This window comes from Leptosomus discolor, chromosome 2 (assembly GCF_034619465.1).
Source record: "Leptosomus discolor isolate bLepDis1 chromosome 2, bLepDis1.hap2, whole genome shotgun sequence".
Taxonomy (NCBI): domain Eukaryota; kingdom Metazoa; phylum Chordata; class Aves; order Leptosomiformes; family Leptosomidae; genus Leptosomus; species Leptosomus discolor.
Genome location: NC_141392.1, coordinates 44,755,676 through 44,768,399, shown reverse-complemented (window position 1 = coordinate 44,768,399; position 12,724 = coordinate 44,755,676). Strand labels below are relative to the sequence as shown.

The 12,724-nt window shown below is 41.3% G+C and overlaps 1 protein-coding gene across 1 annotated transcript in view; it reads right to left on the bottom strand.

The window, feature by feature from the left end:
• PCNX2 (pecanex 2) overlaps nt 1-12,724 on the bottom strand; it is a 156,482-nt gene that overhangs the window by 10,687 nt on the left and 133,071 nt on the right. The window contains exons 27-28 of the mRNA XM_086460994.1: nt 10,313-10,546; nt 7,245-7,348 (exon numbers count right to left, since the gene is read on the bottom strand). Coding sequence (XP_086317120.1) covers nt 7,245-7,348; nt 10,313-10,546 — 338 coding nt within the window. The remainder of the gene's footprint in view (nt 1-7,244; nt 7,349-10,312; nt 10,547-12,724) is intronic.

Below are 12,724 nucleotides of genomic sequence, written 5' to 3'. Positions count from 1 at the left end.
CTCCTGCCGGGGGCATAAAGCAGCAGCCGCGTTGCGTATGTCTAATGAGAAACCATTCCTCGGGGCAGGGGATTTTCCTTTGGCTTGCACTGTGAATGACCGGCCACCAAACGAGGGTGGCACCCAGAACGAAGGATGTCCTAAGGATGGGAGGCCGGGTCACAGGGTGCCTCAGGGTGCTGCTTCTCTGCGCCTGTGCCAAAGAGACCAGGTCAAAGGGTGCCAGCTGCTCTGCAATCCCTGGGCAGGAAGCAGAAGCTGCTCCCTCCTTTGAAAGTTTATTGATTGGCCTTGTTACTCTTAGCAGTTCTCCTTGCAAGGTAAAGATTAAAAAAACCCAACAGCTGTAAAAAACATTTTCAGCAAATCTGAGACTTCTGTCATGAAACTTGAACCCAGACGTGAACATTAAACCAGATGTACTAAGAAGAATACCAAGTTTCAGGAACTGTTCAGCAAACTGGGTGAGAGCGTGAATCAAACGACCGGCATTTCATACTGAAACAATGAGCCCTAAAGCAAATACGCACTGGGTTTCTTTTTTCGAATGTAAGAAACTAGATGTAACCAGTTCTGCCTGACCTTGGATGGCGGTTTGCCTGGACCTGAGATTTAAGGAAGAGGCAAAAGGTACAAAATCAACTAGCTGTTAGAAAATGGTTGCACGAGGGCTTTGTGAAGGGAAACAACCAGCCTTCAGCTCCGATCTGCACTCCGAATCACGAGCTTCCCACAATGCCACAGCCACTATAATGCTTACAGAGCAGGACAGCTGTCCTAACGCTGCTCTGAAGAAGTGACCTCGAAACTGAGGAAAACAGAACCATCTGTTAAACACAGGCATCTCTTGCAAACCCACAGGACATGGATTCATCTACCTGCCAAGATTCTACTCTCACAACAGCTGATTTTTTCAGATTGTAAAGGCTCTGAGGAGAAGCTGCATTAAGATGTCAGCAGTTTTCATTACCGCCCAGCCTTTCTCCAGAGAACGCATAATCTTTCCACATAATTGAGCTTTCTTAATCATTTTAGGAAAAGGAAAAAAAAAACCTTTTAAATTTTTTCTCTTCTCAGAGAGTGCGAGAAGAGAGACGGGGAGATTGGCCTATCTTCAGCTCAGACACATTCTAATTTTGCCGTTGGTGGGTAGCATGTTTTAGAAATTAGAATGGAAAGATATATATGTTGTTACCAGAAAAACAGCTGGATACTGATTTTCTCTGTGAAAGCGCTGTGTAATACAAATCAACTAATCAGTGGGACCAAAGCCAGTCAGGAAGGCAGGGCTGCTGTCACTGCTGGGAACATGAAGTGTACAGGGAGGCTCTTGTGAATTCTTAACTGATTTGCATTTATTAGTACTAGGTTATGTATTAAAACATGCCTACGTGAGCCAGGCACTTACACTCAGATCTTCAAAACATTCAAGCACTGATTTCAGGGGGAGTTCTGTGTCTTCTAGGAGTGAGTCCTGATCCCCACCAACTTTCAATCAATTATCTCCACAGTTTAGAAAACTATGTCCAAAATGATACCCAAAAAGCCCTAAAATAAACCAGTTAGAGGGAAAAAAATGGTGGGTGCAGCCAGCATGGTGAAATATATGACTATTGTCTCCTTTGAAAAGGCTAGAAACCAGGAAGGGTCCTTTCATTTGCCCACCCAGTAGACAACATCCACCATACACAGCTGAACCCTTGCCTGGAAAAAACACTTCTGTATCTAAATATTCTTCCCAGGATGAAACTGAAAAAAAATACCCTGAACTCTGCACCTAATGACAATCTGTAGTATGTTTTTTCCCCACATAACATGCCCTGTATTTGCTCTGAAAAGTTAGCTGGGATGAAGGGAGGGGTAGGCAGGAGAGTGAACTGTTTTTTACATCATTAGAGGCTCTCAGAGCCAAATCTGAACAGCAGAGCAGACAAAGAGTTTGCATTCACATCAGAATGTCTTATAGGCATTAGCACATGCTAAACAGGCTGCGGTGAGCAGCAGTATCTGCTGAAAGCAAGGCCAGGACTAGGACAGCTATGCAAGCTGCAGCTGAGCATCAGCAGAGGGAGCGGAGGGAAGCATGTACAGCTCCCACTGTGCTTGGTTAGGGAAGACTCATCCATTTCTCATCCCTCTGCATAATAAGTTCTCTAACCAGCATTTTTAAGAACAAATATGACTGCTACAAGGAGCAAAGCAGTGGTGGCAGTAGTTGTGAGAGGCTGAGTCAATTATTTTATATCTCATATTTTCCACCAGAGAGGTCTGGAGGAGATTGCTGTATTCACAAAACCATGGGCATCTTTTATTCTCCTGCCAATCGTAATGAGGCTTTTGGGTACATTCCGCCTATAATGTGACACTATCTCAAGCCATTACTTCTGTAACACGCAGGCCTTAATCCACATAAGACAGAGCTGTTGTTATTCTTCCCATTGTTATGCTCTCTCCTGAAGACTAATGAGATTATAAGGAAGCTGTAAAGCCAACAGCTTTGATCTCAGGCTTGACTCAAGGTTGTTGCTGCTTTCTTGGCCCAGTTTTAACACACCTTAGTCAGTAATCTGCTGTAGATACAGGCTTGTTCAAAATATTTTTAAAACTGGTTAAGGTAAATTCACATGACAAAGAAACATTAATCAGGAAGAGACATAACTACTATTTCTGGCAACATTTCTAACCCTCTGAGCTAAGAGCCCAAAAAGCTGCTGTCACAACTGCGAGCTATTTTAGAACAAGACTAGTAGGTGTGTGGGAACTGTTGGCCCCTCAAATGTGCAGAAAGGAGAGGATTAAGTAGCACCACAAGTACCAGGGGGAGGGCAACAGAGCCAAAGCAAATACTCCCTCCTACTGCACTCCTTACGATGCTCCAACAGCTGGAACTAAAAGCATCTGATGCAAGCCCAAAACCAGTACGGATGAAGACTAATGAGCTGGTGGATATCTCTGTGTGTATTTTACACACCAAAACCCATCCTCTCACTGCAGCTTATAGACCTTCCCCAACACTAACTGTAGATTTACTTCAGGAATGAAGAAACATGCAAGCCTGTGAGCTGGTAATGACCTGAATGTTGTACCTCACCTGAAGGAAAGGTTTTCCATGGTGGCCCTTCTAAATCTGATATTTTAGACAACAGTGGTTGTGAGCTGAGTGACAAACTTTTCTCCCTTGCTTCTGCTCCGCTCAGCTCTGGCAGACGCAGAGCTGCACTGTCTGCTTGAACTCCCACCAGCAGTGCAGCATCACCGGCAGCATAGTGGCGCCATGTCCCGTGCCCGCCACCTCTTTCCCCTCACATGCCGGGCAGTGTGATGTGGTGCCCAGGAGGGAAGGGGCAAGGGGGCCAGCTGCTTCCCTGGGCTTCAGCGTGAGCAGCGGTTCCTCCAGGCAGAGACATTTCTTGGAGTGATACCACCCAAAGGGAGCTGAAGGGACCTGAGCATCCAGGCATGGTAGCATTGGAAGTATCTGATGGGAGCTGCTTTGTTAAGAGATTTTTATATTTTTCCAAATTTGAAATGTATACTAAACATTTATGTATTAGTAGATCTAGTGGCCAAATAGGATTATTAAGTCCTTTTTTAAAAATGCACACCTAAACATATCACTCAGATTTGAATAAATGAATGGTAATGTCATATCGTTCTTCGAATTGCATTTTGTGCAGGATGCCTCCTAATGACAGTTTAAAAGAGCATTTGATTTGCATAGCAATGTTCTGCCTTCTTAATGAATGCATTTATTGTGTAATCTAGTGTTAATGTCGGGTTTCTACTGACATTTACATGAACAGGTACATTGAATAATTATTTACATACATTATATAAGAGCATTTAAAAACCTTGGTTTACACAGTGACATTTACTGATTAATAGATTAGACAAAATCATGTGTAAATGAGTGCAAATTGATAGTTTACATACACAGTGTAAACTTGAATCTCAATTCTGTAGTGCACATCTCGGTGTAGCATTACCTTTACATTACTGTTGGATGACTGTCACTCCTCACAACACAGCGAGGGCTAGGCTTAGCGCGGAGACAGTTTCCTACCACCTACACAGTTACCCCCAAGAACAAAACATGGACCCCAGAGCGTGGAATCTTGGCTAGTTTGCTCATGATGGCCGTTTCTGAAACACTTCATAGAAGTAAGCGTGGGGAGGAGAAGACTACAATGCCTATCTGGCCATTACATCTTAAACTTGTCGTGAAACCTCTAGCAGTGTTGTACACAAGATGCTTTGCAGCCAGAGTTAAAAGGAAGTCCTGAGATAGAGTTCAAGGCCATTTCTGTGCCTCCCAGCGCAGTCTAAGTAACTGAAGCTTTTGTAGCCCAGCATTCGAGCGTGACAGAGCACATGTTAGGAGCCCTGATCCCTTACAGAGTGAGCCAGCTCCCAACAGCCGTGCACGTGGCACCTCCCCCTCGGGCACACAGCCGGCTGTGCACCTGCCTGGTCTGACACCATCTCTGCACAAAACTAAAACCCTCTTCAGCACCAGTAGGCTCCAAAAGGTCCCCAAAATATCAGGACACCTTTTCAAGGGAAAAGGACTGTGAAGCACCACCTAAGGAATGATTCCTCCAGCTTCTGAGGACCTTCGGTACTTCTCCCCCACCTGACTGAATGCAGACCTGCAGCAGCCTGAGAACTGGGGCCGAGGACCAGCAATAACGCTCTAAACCACCCTCCGTAAGAGCTGCTGTATCTCCACCAAACACAGAGAGAGAGGAGGGAGATCTGCCTTCAGCGCCTAAAGTTAATCCTCAGGAACATCTTCTGGCCTCGGCAGCGTTGCACGTGTTGGACAAAGTCTCCTTCCCCTGGCGTGCCGTACAATTGTGTTCCTATCGGAGTCTGGCTGACTTACTGCTTCTTTGTGTTTAGTTAAGTCATGAAGATCTGTCTAAAGCAGTAAACATGGCAAGTGCGGTAAGAACTGCCCCCTGTGCTGAAGTGAATGTATCTGGGGGATTTTTGTTGATAAAGGTCTTGGTGTCAAGGGGTTAGCATTCCCACCTTGCTCCTTAGTTAATGATTTCTACTAAATTGCTTTTGTCAATTAAAATAAAGATATAAATTCTTTAAGACAAAAATAAACGTATTTCACCAAGCTAAAGCTGTTTTGTAGCTGTGGCAATTTTTAACTTGAACTGCTACTCAGTTTCCTTTTTTCCCCCCAAATCTTCCTGACAGCTGAAATATATTAAAGGTAATTTAACCAGGTTGGTAAGTGACACAGTTTTTCCACAGTGAAACTTTTCTAGGGAAAGCTTTTGTGAAGTAGCACTGAAAAAGATACTGACAGAAGCTTCCACTTAATCCCTTTTAAGTCACAAAATACATTTTAAAAATACAATGATTCAATACTGCCCTGGAGCACCTGCTTGATAAAAAGAAAACCAGGACATAATTAAAGATATAGGATCATATAGAATAGATTCAGAAAAACAGGGACAGAGCTGTGCACTGCATATGACTGCTACATTTTTTTGCCTTTCTACAGACCTTTTCTCCTCAAAAAAAGTATTTTCAAGTATGGAGTGTCCACTCACCAAAAGAGAGGAACTGATTTGGTTCACTGTTAATTTTCCAGATTTTAAAAAGGTTTGGTACAGCTGACCTGCGATTATTATTAAAATCTTTACAGGAGACTTTACAAATAATTATCCTCAACATTCATACTTTCCGTGTTAAGCTTTAGATAGTCTCTGATAATGTTATCTCTTTGCATTCGCTACTAACCTTGTAAGCCAATACAAATAGGTGACATTGTTATTGGATCTGTACTAGTGCCAAAGATTTTAAGATCTGGTGGAAAGTACATGCAACGTGATGACAGTTTTAGGAAGCTTTTGTGATATTTTAAGAAGCATTTCTAATATCACTGTGACGTACCTCCTGCCGGCCCAGATCAAAATCACTTTAATCTCTTCTCAAAAAAAATTATAAATGCACATCAACTTTGCTATCATCTCCCCAAACTCTAAAATTTGGATCATCAAAAAATTTTAGAAGTATCAATGACTTACTAAACATTACACTAATCTGAGTGCACAAAAATGAAGGGAGAGGAAACTCAACCCAGAAGAAAACTACTACAGGAAGGGAGTGCGCAAAGACTAGTAGAAAAGAGATGACCAAAACCACTTTAGGAAGCAGAAAGCAGCAGCACACCAAGAAATAAACCATGTGGGCCACAAACATTTTGCGCGACTGACCAAAAGAGGAAGACAAAGCCAAAATGTCTCAACAGATAACAAAGCTGGAATGAATATTTAAAAGGACTGGTTTATCTCATAACACAAAGCGCATTCGAAATCACACATGCTGTCTTTGTTTGCTTGTTAGCGAGACAAATCCTCTCTAAGGAGCACATTGATAGAGGGCTAGCTAGCTTTGCTCACAGTTTTGTGCCAATACAGCAAGGTCACTTAGAAACTGTATTTACTCAACTTCTCTACTGTTACTAAACTCCTGTGAGCACAGGGAGTTCAAATACATCTAATAAAAATCTAAAATTAGGTGAGAAGTTGGACTTTATTAAAATATAATTATTTCATTTATAAAATGCCTTATTTATAGAACAGTGTGAAATGTAGTTTATAAAACCCAAACAACTCAGAACTCCTAGTGAAAAATGGAAGAATCCCTAATGAAAACGTAAGATGAAGAGCATATTCAGAAACAATCTTAACCAAGCATATTTTAATTAACCTGACTTTCTAGGAAAAAGTGTTTTGAATGAATGAGTAAGGTAGGTTGAGAACAGACAAAGCTGTGATCTCACGAGATGCGAGATTCTCCCTTCCTCAGTGGACAGAATGAAGTGGCGCAATGATCAGGAATACAGCCCTGAGGAATACAGGGCCCTTATGGATTTATTATTATTGAGCTAACTAGATGTCAAACGACTTAGCAGTTTCTTCCTCTTCTGGAGGAAGCCAGCATTCCCGTAGCCAGGCCAGGCATGAGCGAACACAAGCAATAACCATCGGTACCCATTCTTTCAATGCAAAATTCTGCTCTGCCCTATGAAATAAAGACTGGTATTAGTTATTTAGCCAACTACCAAGGGAAAAGATGTCCAGGAATCGCAGAAAATAAATGATTTTACAGAGGAAAGAGACTTCACCTTGATCTAATCTTCTCTTGAGATTCCACATTAAGCGAAAAAAGACAAACAGGTCTTCGCTTTAAGATGAGGAGAAAGGATCCCTAAAAATTACCTGATGGCCATATTGTGAGCTGCGGTTCCCAAAGCTCTTCGACCCAGTATGCACAAGGCAAAGGAAAGCGTCACTAGCGGAGAATCCTCATCGCTGTCCAGGTGCTACAAAGTTTTAAGAATAGCATGTTATTCTAAATGCAAATGCCATCTTTAAAAGCACTGCAATACTAGAAATGGTAACACTCATTAAATTTGCACGTAGCTGGACCTAAACACAAAAGCATTCTTTGCCATTAAACAGAACAAGAAGGAAGTTCATTGCCACCAGAGGCTTTCTACAAAACACAAGCATATTTTGCCCATTGGCTAGAAACAGAAAACGTCAGTCTCGGGTGGTGAGATCTCAAGGGAGGGAAGCTTTGGTGGGGGTGTGTGGTTTTTGTTTGGTGTGTGTCCATGCCATTGTCCTGGTTTGGGCTAAATCAGAACTAATTCTGTTTTAGTGCTTTAACTTTTCAGTTAAGTCTCCTCTAACTACCAGCACTTTCTGAAACAGCAGCATGTTTTTCCAGACAGTGACTGCTCCTAGCAATGATAAGGCCTGGTGTTTATAGTTCGTACCAAGGAATGGTATGCAGAGAGGCCCTTGCTTATAGTTGTTCTTATGGCGACCAAGGTCACTGCTGAATCTTGTACTGCGTGTTGGGGTGCCAGGAGTGAAAAGAGTCGCACCTACAGGGAGGAGCGAACTGGACAGGTGACCCAAACCTGACCAACAGAGTATTCCATCCCATAGACGTCATATTCAGTATAAAGCTGAGAGATCACGAGGGTCTCGCCCCTTCGCTCTCCTTCGCTCTTCTTCGATGGCCGACATCTGAGGAGGACTGATCCGTGCATCCCTGAATCCAGTGCCTGAGTCCAGCTCCTGCATCCCGTCCCTGTCTGCTGCCAAGTCCAGCCTGGGACTGCCCCAGTGCCAGCCCTGCAGTGTGGTGGTGACGTATTGTCATCGGGGGGGGGGGGGGGGGGGGGGGGGGGAGTTGGGTTCGGTATTGGTTTTGTATGTATTTGTACATACTGTATATATTTCATTTTTTCCTTATTCTTATTATTATATTTTCTTTTATTGTTATTGTTCCATTAAAGCTGTTTTAGTTTTCTTTTCCAAACTGTAAAGTCTCTCTCCCTTGTTCTCTCTCCTTTTCCCTTTTGGGAGGGGAGAGGGGTTAGTAGAGAGCGTCTGTCTGTCGTTCTCAAACTGTGACAGCCATGAACCCCCCACCATCTGGCATTCTAAACCAGAGCAGGTTCCTTCTTGCTGAGAGATGCTGCAACTGGAGGCGGCCAAACCCCTTTTCATGGGACGCAGTGCCTATGAAACCCCGCCACAGATTCCAGAAGAACAATCTCTTTGGAAAAGTTTGGGGGAACACACTTCTAGTGAATAACAATATGCATCTAAATTGTATACCATGGATGGCACTGATCTCACATTTTAACAGTCAAAACATTTCATTTACGTTTTCTAGCTCAAGAGAGTTTCTTTACTGAAATGTTTGCAAAGAAAACTTTGCTATCAAGCTAGAGAAAAAAACTGAAACAACCCCTCATGAATGTGAATCTTTAGGAGGATACAGACCATTATGTCAGTCCATGCAATGAGTGATTTCTTATAGTTTGCTTTGACTCTGAATCTGAAGCCAATTATAACGGAGAATGTAGCTCCTGCTATAAAATACATTGATTTTCAGGGCTGTGTGTACAGAGAAGCTTTTTTTACATCTCATCTCCTGCCTGAACCTTCTCTCTATACAGTCAGTGAATTACAAAAACAGAGGTAAAAGAAAAAGATGTAAAAAGTGTATAAATATGTGTGTGTGTGTGCCCACCAGTGCAGGCATTCGCTTGCCCTTTTAAGTCTAGCTGGTAAGTTTAAAGTCTGTCGGGCATCCATAAATCTGTTATTCTATTTGAAAGTCTCAGCCACATAAGAAGGGACAAAGCTTCATTTAACAGTGGCTTTCCCTGCACCTGCAATTCTTTGTGTGTCAGAACTTGGGAGCTGAGACATAGAGATGGGAAAGAAAAGAGATGAAATATTCCCAGTAGGAGGAGATGGTGGGGAAGGCTCAGAGGACAATTCAGTGAAAACAGCATCAATGTAATAATATGCAGAGGAACTGGTGGAATGGTATTCAGGGTTAAAGGCATGAAAAGGAACTGAAGCGAAGAAGAACCATTAAGATTCGGCGATGTTATGCCAGCTAAGCTCAGTGGTAGCAAACGGGACGTGCACTCAGTGATCCTGAATGAAAAACACACAAATAACAGTGCATGGTGGCCAGGAAAGAGACACATCTCATTTTTTGCCAATATCAGCAAGAATTCAGAAAATTAAATCCAGGGAATATGCTTGTTTGAAACTGTATTCTTCCCCCAGGCTATTTTGAGTATTCCATGGAAATACAGTAGTGCATTTCCAATAAATGAATCCTGCCCATCAGGAATCTTAGTGGGTCAAAGCACGTGACTGCATAGCTGTAAACCTGCCCTTGACCTTCTAGAGCTGCGGAGTAATTTCACATCGTTCTGTGTCACGGTTCACATTCGAATCATGAGCTCTCAGAGGTGACCTATACTAGCAGTGAGTTTGTTATACACTCCCCTACCATTTGAAGACTGTACCCAAATACAGGCAAATTTTTGGGAAGGATACACAAACATCATAAATTTTTGGCAAATGTACCCAAACACTGGCAGCCCTGATGGAACAGTAATGCTCTGATTACATTCCCCAAGTGGAGCCTGCTCTAGCAGTACTTCTATAGCACTTGTTATATCCATGCTTTCTAGAGCTGATGAGCAGTGGTGTTGAAAGTGTGCACAGTAAGGAAGTATTCAAAGACTAAGACTCCTTAAAACTCTAGGTTTTGCACAAGGGTAGTCCCCAAAATACGTTTTTTCCATTCCACAAAACATATTTTTTCCTTTTATGTTAAATCCGACAGCTTAAATGAAATAAATTTTATGGTATTAACACTGAGCAAGCAAAAGAGTAACCACGCATCATTTAACTCCTATCCCAAGAATTAATACTACTACTAAAAACTCATGCAAGCTTACCTCCACCCTTTTCCTAGCACAGAACTGAATCCAGTCCAGATAAACACTGCAGAAACTAGCTCTTGTTATGCCTTGGAGACACGGAACATAATCTTCATCTATGTTAATGTTAAACATTGCGAGGTCACGTTCAATATAATGCCACTTTGCGTAAGGCTGCAGTACTTTCTGGATGGATTCGTCTTTTATCCAGTCAAAGATTTTGGAAGAACTTACTGTAAAGTATATTATACTCTGTTGACAAAATGTACAAATGTTAGTCGCTATCTCTGATTAAAGCAGACATATTTTACACAGAAGAGAAAAAAATCAAATAGGAACACATTAACTACCCATAATGGTGCATATTTTTCCTATTTTTTACTGCTTGGTATCATTACTTCACAAAACTGGTAGGAAGACGATAATAATTGATACCTAAATAGCAGACAACAGAAAAAGCAGATACATTTTTAATACCCTTCTTCCTTTCCCACCCAGGAAAATTAATCAAACAATAGACTATGACAAGAATACAGAGTTCCAGCATTCAAACGTGTCAATTACGGAGTACCAGTGGGGTTCCAGAGTCTATCACCCAGAAGGTGATATCGATAAAAGTTTAGGCATATTTTGAAAAAATAGTAGTAGATGGTCACATGCTCAAAATAGGACTCTCCTCTCCACAGATTTCTGTTTTCTGGGGCCGAAGCTTTCCTAATTCTTTAACAAAAACAGTTCCACCATAACTTAGCCACAAAGGTTCTGACAGATGTGTACAGCACCAGTCTGAAAAAGCCTCTTTTAATTGCTGTTTTCTCTCTGCATTTAGTAGCATCACTATTTTTGTTATTTGTCAATGAGGCCAGTAAAGAATAATGGATTTTTTTCTTCTATGTCAGGTTAAGCAGCTGATAATGGCTGTAACTGAGTTTGCTTTTAAAGCGCTGAAGAAGGAGCAGCATGCAACAGGAGCTCTTTTACCAAATGCAGAAATATTAGAAAGCAGCAACACTTGTATCTTGTATCTGTGCCTGAGTTTCTAAGTTTAAGTTCTTCTAACCACTCTGCCTGGAGCCATTAAAATACTAATAAATAAAATAAAAATTAAAAAAATAATCTATCCAAACCAAATTTAAAGCGTATTTTCAAACGAATATGAAACTTAAGGAGAAGTTCCAGTGCTGCATGGGAAAATGGCATCAGCTGGAAAGTCCCATTATAATGTTTTATGATTATAATCTTTGTTTTATTAAGAGACATTAATTTAGAACTGGATTCCAAAGCAAAAGAGGGGCAAGTGAACATAACTGAAGATGATGTAGTTCTACTTTACCCATGCAATGGAAATATTACTAAGCAAATAAATGCGTAAAATGAAAATATTGCTGATTAAAAAAGGCAGAAGCATTACCAGCCCTTTTAGAAACCCCAGATGCTCTCTGCAGTTTATCTTTCAAATTGTACAAAAATACACAAGCAAGAGGAAAATTAAGCTCCAGAGGAAAAATACAAGTCAGACAGATACAGACTGAGGATGGACTCTTAATTTCTTGGCATGAAGAGAACAATACCTTCTTTTAAAAAGATTCATGCGGAAACAATAGGAGCTGAAAACACAGCACTTGGCAAATGCAGACTTCTTGAATACTAAAAGACTTTCAAATAAGAATATACTGAGAAGAGGTGGAGGAGGCACAAGAGAAAAATATGGCGGTAGTTGGGCAGTAAATTATTTCAAAGTGTATGCAGAGGGGCTACTGGAGCTGACCCCACTTTATTTGTGGAAAATAAAAATCCTTTTATAAGAAGAAATATGGGTCTTGCTAGGCTGTCAATGAAACTGCAACTGAAATAAATACATTAGGAATAAGACGCTCAGTGCAGCTCATTGTTTAAAAGACCAATAAGGTAATTATTCCTGAAGGACAGGAAAACCGAAACAAAGCATACGTTTTCTTCATCGATCAAAATACAGTTGCTTTTTTTATTATTCTCACTTGTGTTTACAAAGAAGCAGATTCAGCTGGGAAAAACATCAGACTCGCAATCAGATATAGAAACAGCAAAAACTTCTGCCACCTAATTAAATTCTGCTCTTAGTAGCTCTTCCTAGATACCTTTTGTGCACAAGTACATCCTCAGCTATGTGGCAATTCAGAAATACTATGGTAAATATTTACAATCTTGTAAGCCACAAAGAATAAACTAGAAGCACTCCAAATGTTCAGTGCAATGGAAATGCAATTGCTGCAGAAACTCCAGCCTGAGTGTTTTCTGATTTTGGGATTTATGTGACCTGAATACCGCATTAACTAGAGCTCTTCTTACAATTAGCTCCCTACGCCATTAAAAAGAAAGCATCAGGGCTTTAAAATGTTCACAGTGAAATTGCGCAGGGTCTTTACAGCTCAAGATTCCCCCATAAGAGAG